Source organism: Macrobrachium rosenbergii, chromosome 46 (genome assembly GCF_040412425.1).
Source record: "Macrobrachium rosenbergii isolate ZJJX-2024 chromosome 46, ASM4041242v1, whole genome shotgun sequence".
Taxonomy (NCBI): Eukaryota; Metazoa; Arthropoda; class Malacostraca; order Decapoda; family Palaemonidae; genus Macrobrachium; species Macrobrachium rosenbergii.
Window position 1 is genome coordinate 3,049,149 of NC_089786.1, and position 10,852 is coordinate 3,060,000.

At 40.7% G+C, this 10,852-nt stretch overlaps 1 protein-coding gene across 5 annotated transcripts in view; it reads right to left on the bottom strand.

Moving 5' to 3' along the window:
• Positions 1-931: 931 nt before the first annotated feature.
• LOC136830174 (platelet glycoprotein V-like) overlaps positions 932-10,852 on the bottom strand; it is a 489,567-nt gene continuing 479,646 nt past the window's right edge. For all 5 annotated transcript variants that reach the window (XM_067089433.1, XM_067089430.1, XM_067089428.1 and 2 more), the window contains 3 exons: positions 5,625-7,646; positions 4,546-4,699; positions 932-3,735 (listed from right to left, as the gene is read on the bottom strand). In XM_067089433.1, the coding sequence (XP_066945534.1) occupies positions 2,963-3,735; positions 4,546-4,699; positions 5,625-7,109 (2,412 nt within the window). In that variant the 5' untranslated portion in view covers positions 7,110-7,646 and the 3' untranslated portion in view covers positions 932-2,962. The remainder of the gene's footprint in view (positions 3,736-4,545; positions 4,700-5,624; positions 7,647-10,852) is intronic.

Below are 10,852 nucleotides of genomic sequence, written 5' to 3' on the forward strand. Positions count from 1 at the left end.
TAAGGTCTGGATATTACGTCTCTGAGTATTCGGTTTATCCATAATAATAGACAGAAACGACGTTATAGTACATTGAGGATGAACTTACATGTTGCCGATTTGTGTGGATATGACGCCATGCCAATCGTGTTCCTTTTGTGGCATTGTTAAGCGCTATTAGCTCTTAATTGAGCGTCTTTTTTTTTTTTTATTTAATACGCTTCATATCTCTACTCGATCATTTGTTTTAACCTACTTCCAGCGTCTGTTCGTTCGTGCGTCTGTAACGGTAATCGTGAACTATTCATAAGTTCGTGACAGACTTGGCAGATAGCATGGTTATGGAAACATGGCGCGAGTTCCATAAGTTGCCATTGTTCAGATATCTGGAAGTTATAGATAAAAGCGCCAGCATCGGTTTAAATGTTTAAAAATAACCACATACTACTCTGGAATAAATCATGACTTTTATAATAAAGAAAAATACAAAACATACAGATTAAAGTACAATTAAAGTACAGATTGAAGTACTTTGCAATTTTGTACGAAAGCCAATTTTACAAGAACTAGAGGGTGTTGGCAGCGTTCCTTCGGCCACTAACTGTGTCCCACTCTTTTAGTCTTTTACTTTACCTTTCCATTCCAGCTTCCTTTCTTCAATCTCGCTGTCCAACCTCTCTAGTTTTTACTTCTTTGTGCTACAGTGTTTCTTTTTAATCCCTGTTTTCCATCTTTCTTCTCTAGATAGATATCTTGCCGTCTAAACGACCCCAACTTCCTCTTTCCACCATCTTGAGCGCTGAATGGCCGAAAGTGTCTTGGCTTTCCGGCTTAAATCTCATAAATAAAAACCAGTATGATCACTATCAAGGAAAGGGTACAGTGAAACGAGAGAAAAAAAAAAGACAGCCACGCATCACTATACGTGAGGAGGTACAATGAAACGACGGGAAATAGTGAAAAAATCTTTATTCTTGACAAACCATATGAGCTTCAATGGTACTGCATACAAATGTCTTTTGTTCTGTCGGACAAGTTTTTAGCAAATTTCTGAGGCTAAATACGACTCTTGTTAATACGATAAGAGAGAGAGAGAGAGAGAGAGAGAGAGAGAGAGAGAGAGAGAGAGAGAGAGAGAGAGATTCAGCTTTGAATAATATAATTGAACAAAGAGAAATACAATTTTGAATATATATAAAAAAAGAGAGTCAACTTTGAATATAAAGAAAAGATAAACGCCACTTTGAATATAATAAGATAAGAGAGAGAGAGAGAGAGAGAGAGAGAGAGAGAGAGAGAGAGAGAGAGAGACTGTCTGCCGTGTAACTCAACTTGTCCCATTAACGAGAAAACATGATTACCATTAAAAAAAATAAAAAAAATCACAAAAACTACCATACTCCCATCATCCCTCGAATGTCAAACTTTTTTTTTTTCATGGGTATTTGGGAGTGATATGGAAGCCATGCTTTGAGACAAAACAAAAGCAAAAAAAAAAATAATAATAAAATAAAAAAGAAAAATTAGTTAAATTAGTGTTAGCTGATTATGGAATGGGTATAGAAAGTGAATGACCCAAGAGAATGATTAATTAAATCATTAAAAACCAAGCCCGCGGAATTGTTACTGGGAGAAGCCAGAGATTTGTTAATAAACAAGTTTGCTTTGTGTGGATGTCGTTTTGTTTTTAAGTTTTGTGTGGGTTGGTGATGTCTATCAAAGAGGGGTTCTTTACTTTTTTTGTGTATGAATAATTGTGTGACTGTCACTTTGTTTATGAGTATCTTTGTTTATGTTTTGTGTGGGTTCGTGATATCTGTCAAAAAAGGGATTCAGAGATCGGTTAATGAACATGTTTACTTTTTTATGTGAATATTTGTGTGACTGAGACTTTGTTTATGTGTCACTTTCTTTACACCTTTTTGCGTGAGATGGTGACCTATCAAAAAGGGGATTCAGATATTGGTTAATAAACACGTTTACTTTTTTTGTGTATGTGAATATTTGTGTCTCTCACTTTGTTTATATGTCTCTTTGTTTACAAGTTTTGCGTGAGATGGTGACCTATCAAATAGGGATTCAGATATTGGTTAATAAACAAGTTTACTTTTTTGTGTATATGAATATTTGTGTGTGTCCGTCACTTTGTTTATGTGTCACTTTGTTTATAAGTTTTGCGTGAGATGGTAGCCTATCAAAAAGGGACCCAGATATTGGTTAATAAACTAGTTCATTTTTTGTGTATGTGAATTCTTGTGTCTGTCACTTTGTTTGTTTTGTGTGAGTCGGCGATCTACGGAAAAAATTGGATAGTAAACCATCAACACAGTGACTTTTTCATGTATGGCGGCCGAGATAAGCTCAGTGCAGTTCACGTAATCGAGTGAATTTTCTAAAGTGGTGCCACTTGTCAAGCAAAAGGTGTGGACAGTGGCACCCCTTGATTGAAGGCATTACGAAAATCTGTCCACTCACTTTCATAAGTTGCCAAGTTTGATATGTTAAGTCGACTCTGGATCAAAGCAAAAACTCCAACTTAAATATTGCAGAAATAAGTAGTTTTATTTTTTGGCAGGTGTATTGGGGCAAAAACTCTAACTTAAATATCGCAGTAGTATTTTTTTTGGCAGGTGTACTGGGGGGCAAAAACTCCAACTTAAATATCGCAGTAGTTTTTTTAATTCTGGCAGGTGTACTGGGGGGGACTTAACAAAGCCTTTGATAAGGATTGGGGGGTGGGGGGGGGGAAGGGGCCGTCCAAAATCAAAATCGTCTTGTGCACAAAAAAACTGATTAATATAACTGTCTTATAAAATGTTTTTTTTTTTTTTGTATTTTTTTTTCAAATTCGTCCATTTTATTATGAACAGTCCGTGTGTATATTGCAATATCTTCTCAGGGAAGTCCACATTTTTTTTTCTTTTCAGAACTTTTGCATAATGAAACCACTTTCACCAGTCAGCCCGGCTTCTCCTCACCTCACTCACACGTACGTGACAGGAACCTTTCTTGGGCTGTTGTTGTAGATGTCCAGTGGCGTCACCGACCTGCTGCTCTCCCTGCCGCCGTTCTCGAGCACGCCCACGCCTCCCACGCCCTCTTCTCCGCCCCGTATCGTCTCGTACCAATTGGGGGTGGCATCGTTGATGGATATGGGCGTCGCCGTGCCGCCCCCCCTGCAGTTGAGCTTGGGGCTGTGGGTGTTGGAGTGCGTCTGGGCGTAGTTGCCGTAGAGCGCGGCAGGCGGCAAGGTCGGCGGCGGCGTCTCGAGGGAGGTGCTCGTCGAGTTGTTGTGATCCGGGTGGAGTAGGAGTGGGTGGTAGACGGGATGGAGAGCCGCGTAGGGACACTGCTGCAGGCACCCCTGGTGGTGGTGATGCGTCAGGTGGTGTAGGGGGTGGTCCGGGGGCATCCTCGGAGGGGTGCGAAGGTAATGCCCTCCGGCGGAAGTGGCGTCCCCGTTGGGAGGCGGCGGGGGCGGAGGCGGCGGGTGGGGCAAGTGAGTCGTCGTCAGGTGGTTCTCGGGTCTCCAGACGTCGCTCCACATCCCGAGGGTCTTGTCTTGCCCTCCGTTGCGCTTCTTCGTCTCCCTCTTCTTCCTCCTCCTCCTCCTGTTCCTCCGCCAGCGCCACAGGAGGAAGGCGGCGATGGCCAGGAAGCCGACGACTGTCACCCCGAGGCAGATCAGGATCGTCCAGAGGCTGAGGGCGCCGTCGCAGCCGACGCCCCCCTCGCCTAGCTCGCGTAAGGACACGCCTGCAGGGGGGGGAGAGAAGAAGGTGGGTGGGAATGTAGTCCGGATGTGAAATGAATGGGTAATAATAATAATAATAATAATAATAATAAACACAACATAAATCGAATGAATACTACTACTACTACTACTACTACTACTACTAATAATAATAATAATAATAATAATAATAATAATAATACAATTTGCGTTTGCATAATTATACTCCGGAAGCAAAACAAATGATAACTGAAAAATTCAATCATAATTATTACTCAATTCATATATCAAACTGCAAATAATAATAATAATAATAATAATAATAATAATAATAATAATAATAATAATAATAATAATACAATTAGCTTTGCATAATTATACTCCAAGGGCAAAACAAAATGATAAAATAATTCAGGTGCTTGTATATTTATTATTTATTTCATACACTCCAAAAATAATAATAATAATAATAAGTACATTTCTTTAAAATCATTTACATTATAATGCAAACGGTTCACTTAATGGCTTTCGACTTACTAGCTTCGGAATTCTCTCCATGCCAACTGATTTCCAGAAGTTAAAGCAAACTTTATATATACATACTTTTACCCTATTTGCTTTTCTGTCATTTCTCGTATACAACAAAAGTATGCATTAACTCATTTAACAGCAAAACTGGCTGAATATGGGCATACATTGCAATCCACTTCCTAAACAGATGACCATTCTATTGCACGCAGAAATCACTTGGAATCATAATATATAGTGAAGACGCCCATTCATAGGAACTTCATTAAACACTATAAAATTTAAAAAGAAACAAAAAAATTTACCATAGAGTGTAGGAGGACTAGCGCATGTTGGCTGGTCGATGGTGATGGACGAAGAGTTGGCTTCTGAGGTCAGGCGAGCCAGCCACAACATGGAGCAATTGCAGTGCAGAGGGTTCCCCGACACGCGTAGACTCTCCAGCTGATTTACCGGTATCTGGAAGATCGAGAACCTTTGAATTTCGGGAGTTCTACCATCTTAAAACAGCATTAGAGGCTCTAAAATAACTTCTTTCAAGGGTACATTCACAGTGCAGTAAAAGATGTCATCAACACATGTCAGCAACTTATCACATACATATCACAAACAAGTTTAATACAAGTCAACGACTTATTGGCAGTCCTAACCAGTGCTTCCTATAATTACCCAATGTTAGCCATGGGGACCTTGAATTTTGGGGGTTCTACCGTCTTAAAATATTATTCGCTACAAAATGCCAAACAGTAGTTATCTGAGGATCTACAGTGACTTATTTCAATGATAAGTCCACACTGCATTACAACATGTCATAAACACATGTCAGCAACTTATCACATACACATCCCAAACAGGTTGAGTACAAGTCAGTGACTTATTTGCAGCCCTAACCAATGCTTCCTAGGATAATCTAATGTTGGCCATGATGACCTCTGAGCTTTTGGGGGGGGGGGTTCTACCATCTTAAAATGGTATTCGCTACAAAATGCCAAACAGTAGTTATAGAAACAGTGCATGTGTGAAATAAACTCTAGAGATGTGATGAAGGGAAAATTATAGATTTACTGACTGAGTCACAAGAATAAGTACCAGCATTGAGTCATTTCTAACAACTGAGGTAAACTAAATGATTGAAGGGTGTGGATAACGCCATTAATTTCACTAAAAGATTGGACCTTCTAATTAAGGTGTTAGTTGAAAAATAAAGCTACATTCTCTATGGTCAGAAACCTCAACTCTGACAAAGATTGATATCAAAATGACAAAAGTACCTGAAACAGAGCCTACAAAAAATGAAGAAAGATGTGCTTGATAGTAACAAATATAAAAACTAGGCACTACACACAAAACTCATGGAAGATCAAAATAAAATCAAGAGAAATACCTGCGTAGGTGTGAGGTAGAGCAACCCACAAGCTGTAAGGTCCACGTGTCGGAGGTTGAGCAATGAGGCGAATGCTGCTGGGGACAGAGAAGCCAGGAGGGGGTTGTGGCTCAGAACTAAAGTTTCAAGTTCACCAGTGCTCAAGAAAGCCTCACTGCTTATGGAGCTCAATCTTGGGCATCGAGACACCGTTAAAGACGACAGAGAAGACAGCCCCGCAAAGCAGTCTTGCGGGAGGGTCTCGAACAGGTTACCGCTCATGTCCAGGCAGTGCAGGTCAGCAAAACCACTGAGGGCTATGGAGGGAACGTGGAGTAAGCGGTTGTCTGCTAGGGAAAGCTGAGCTAACTCTGAGAGACCTGCGAATGCCCCAGGGTCTATGTAACTGATGTTGTTCTTATCGAGGATTAGGCGTGATAGCTTTGTGATGCCACTGAAGGCTTGGCCAGGCACTTGTGAGACGTGATTGTCACTGAGGTCAAGCTCCAGGAGTGACGTCAAGTTATTGAGTCCGATGCTCGGTACACTTCCTAACCTATTCCCACTTAAGTTAAGGGTCTGTAAACTTGGAAGGGATACAAAACTATTTTCATTCAAGACTTTCAACTTATTTTTAGAAAGATCAAGTTCTTGCAAGTTATCAAGGCCCATGAAAGCACTATCTTCAATGGAAGAAATCAAATTGTTGTTGAAAACTAGAACCTTGACACTGATTAGGCCTATGAGGGAAGAACTCTCCAAAGTGGTGAGTAGATTATTGCTAAGACGAAATTCCTCCAGTTTGTTCAAAGCTGCGAAATTGTTGCTTCCAAGCGTTGCAATCTCATTGCGAGATATGTCCAGTTTCTTCAGCTCAGTATAAAAGACAAGAGAGCCTGAGAGTTTCTTGATTTTATTCTGGGTCAAAAGTAAGGTTTGCACTTGAGGGTTCAACAGAATGGGCACATCCTGAAGGCTGGCATTGTCACAGTTGAAGGACAGAGTTGCGTCGTCACATTCGCAGTCTTTAGGACAGAACCCTTCGGCAATCACAGGAACGAACGAGATAAACATTAAAGATAATATCACACTATGAGACTTGGTAGAAAATTTTGATTTACAGCTACTCTGCCCACCTCCGCAGTGAGCAGACACAAGACTACCCCCTATAGTTCGCATTAACTCACACAAAGCGTGATAACAATGCCGTACAAACGCACAAACAAAGGAAGTGATGGAGTACACCATAACAGTCAACGTATAGACGATTTTCAAGTACACAACTTCCAAGGAATCACCACTGTCATAACTCTCCCCACCCACATCACAAAGATATCTTCCTCTCTTCCTGACGCCTTTCCTTTTCAAATTGACGCGCCTTGTCACCGCTGTGTTGACCATGTGTCCCTCGACGGCCGAAACGTCCGCCTGAAGCTGGTGCCACAGGGTACCATGACCGAGGGAATGGCCCAGTTCCAGGACGTCGGACAAATTTCTCTCCTTCATTTTGGCGTCCTTCTTATTGAGATCTGTACAGCCACTGACACGCAGACATCAGGTTACCATTATGGTTGCCGAGGGCCGCTAATCACATATGTCTGCCTTTCGCCGAACCGCTCTTGATCCAGATCGACTTTTCGAGAGTGACAATCTCCTCCTCTCTTCGGAAACGGACAGGAAGTACGGGGCACTGAACGGCGGATAATCTCTCCACTAGCGGTTCCTAATCCTAACGCCGGATGCTCGGCTTTCATCGAGAGGTTTCCGACACTGAAAAATTAAAACGAGTTACATCAAAACTTCGGAAAGTAAACTAACGGCTTCCCACGGAACGACACTGGACAGAACACAATAACAAGAGGGAGTTGGAGGATCATCGGGTTCGCCAGATCACAGATCATCGTTTCACTTGCGCCGTTGGTTGGAGAGCGTCCATCAGGTCCACGCCGGGGGTCACATATTCCCAGATTCCCAATTCTTCATTCCTGGCCCGTCATGTGACGGAATTCTCGGACGCTGGGGTGATCACGGATGAAAGCTCATCTGGAAAGAGGGGAAAATGTACATTTTGAAAAGTCATGTCATCTGAATGTATAGTAAAGATACATAAATACATACATACATACATACATACATACATACATACATATATATATATATATATATATATATATATATATATATATATATATATATATATATATATATATATATATATATATATATGTTTAATAAACATGTAAATATATCAGTTCAGTACCTGAATACCAACATGTACAAATAACCACTAAAATGCAAACAATTGCAAAAAAAAAAAAAAAAAAAACTAAACATATGAATGAGACAAATACATATACAAAAACACACAAAAACAGGTGCGTGCAAATGGCATCATGATCCATCGTATCAGCTGAGCAAAACCAACTAGCAAATTTATGGTCCCGAATCTTCAACCCAAAAAGATAAAAAAAAAAAAAAAAAAAAGACATTTTCCCCTCAACTTTTATTTGTTTTGTGTGTGTGTGTGTTTTTTTTTTTTGTTCTCTTTTCTCTCCTTCCCACCTGTCAACACCCAAGCCTTGGTGTTGCCTCATTTTGATTAATTAAAGCAGAAGGCACATGACAGCTATGGGAATGAGAGATTAATTTCTGTGTTGCGTATGTGTGTGTGGGTGTCTACCCGTACAAAACACAAATGAAAAACTTAAATAAAAAATTAACAATGTAACTTGGCTTGTTAACAAATATTCTTGAGAGCCAGAAGACCTGGCTGACGCAGTACCTGCTGACGGGTTTCTGAAGATGAAGACGAATGACTATGCAAGACTGATGAGGTTCTTGGCTAATTATATACAAATGCGTTGGATGTGTTTGTGAGTGTTTGTGCGAGTCTTCAGGCTGACAACGAGGCATTTCCTTAACTGATTAATATTTGCGCGTGTACAGACATAAACGGTGAATTCAAAATGCAAGATTTAGGGAAAGGTAAGAGAATTAGAAAGAAATAAATAGAGGGACAATCTCAGTATTATGAGTTGCTTGTTTTCATGGCTAGAAAATAGTGAATTGACTATGGGCGGCTTTGAAGTTTTTCTCCTATGAGTTTATTCTTGTATGATTCTCTCTCTCTCTCAATATATATATATATATATATATATATATATATATATATATATATATATATATTTATAAATTATATAATATATACATATACATATACATACATATACATATACGGAATACTAAAACAACTGAGCGACTCGACAAAAACTGTGACAACTTATTTGGAAACGACTGGAGAGAGAGAGAGAGAGAGAGAGAGAGAGAGAGAGAGAGAGAGAGAGAGAGAGAGAGAGAGAGAGAGAGAGAGAGAGATTTAATACGTAAAATTCCCCTTTCCCTCCGCAGAATGTTGTTGTCTATATAGGCTTTCGGAATCGTTATCACCAAAACAAACTCATCCCAATAAATAACCTCTCCCATTAAAAAAAACGTCATTTTTCATCTATATGAATCAAGTGGAATAGGAGAGAGAGAGAGAGAGAGAGAGAGAGAGAGAGAGAGAGAGAGAGAGAGAGAGAGAGAGAGGTTCCGGAGTGACAAATTAAAAAGAAACTCCCATCGTAAAACATATCAGAAAATTGCGACGAACATGACCATAGGTGATGATTAGCTTGGTTGGTGGAATAAAGAAAACGGGTTTTTGGTGGAATATAGAATACGGGGTTTTGCTGGCATACAGAAAACGGGTTTGAGGTACAAAGAAAATGGGTTTTTGGAGGAATACAGAAAACGGGTTTAAAGTACAAAGAAAACGGGTTTTGGGTGGCATAAAGAAAACGGGTTTTGGGTGGCATAAAGAAAACGGGCTAAAAAAAATAAAACGGGGTTTAGGGAGCAAAGAAATTGGGTTTTTGGCTGAAGAAAGAGGACAGGTTTAAGGAACAAAGGAACAAAGAAAATTGGTTTAAAGAAAACGGGGAACTCTCGTTCCCATGTGATATTTAATGTTTAATAAAAGATGAAAGATTAATGACAGCGATTACTCTGGTAACAGCAACAACAAAAAGAGTAAAAAATGCGCCAAAATTTCCCTCAGCGCAATCAAGTTTTCTGTGCAGCAGCTACATCAGATAATCAAGGCCACCGACAATAGATCTATCTTTCGGTGGTCTCTGTATAATGCTGTATGAGCCGCAGCACACGAAACTTTAACTACGGCCCGGTGGTGGCCTATCCTATATCATTGCCAGAGGCACGATTATGGCTAAATTTAACCTTAAATAAAATAAAAACTGCTGAGGCCATGGGGCTGCAATTTGGTATGTTTAATTACTGGAGGGTGGATGATCAACATACCAATTTGCAGCCCTGTCGCCTCAGTAATCTTTAAGATCTGAGGGTGAACAGAAAAAGTGCAGACAGAATAAAGTGTAGAAGGACAGACAAAACCGCCACAAAAGCTTTATTTTACAGAAAACTAAAAAGGGAGAAAAACAAATAACAAATAACTATATTTCAACCGAACGTCCAGGAGGTGCAGATAAAAATAAATGAAAGGGAAAATAAATAGTTATTCGTGATATTTTTTTTCCGCTCTCCATACTCATATCTCCTAACCCCCCCTCCCCTCCATTCTTACCCTCCCACTCCCCTCGAGGTTCAAACATCCGTACCCCCTTTCCCCCAGACTCAAACATCCCTACACCCTCCCTCCCCCTCGAGCAGGGGAAACATCCGTACCCCCTTTCCCTCCAGACTCAAACATCCCTACCCCCTCCCTCTCCCCCTCGAGCAGGGAGAGGGAGAGGGAGCTGGTAGGGATGCTACCCACTCCCTCTCCAGACTCAAACATCCCTACCCCCTCCCTCCCCCCCGAGGCTCAAACATCCCTACCCCTCCTCTCCAGACTCAAACATCCCTCCCTCTCCCCTTGAAACTCAAATATCCCCACCCCCCCCTCCCCTTCCACACCCCGTTACCCAACCTCCCACGAAGTACATGTAAAAATCTGTAACAAAAAAATGTCCTACCCCTCCCCATAAACTTCCCCTACCCCTAAAACCACCCCTACCCCTAGCTGAGAAAAAAACAATATATATATATATATATATATATTTATATATTTCCCAAAATGCAAAAGACATAGCAGAGGCCGCCAGCTGGGTATGTAAATTGCCGAAATATCATTAAAGCAATATGCATAAACTCCGCATTGCAGTCGAGTGTGGCAAATTTCGATGACGAAG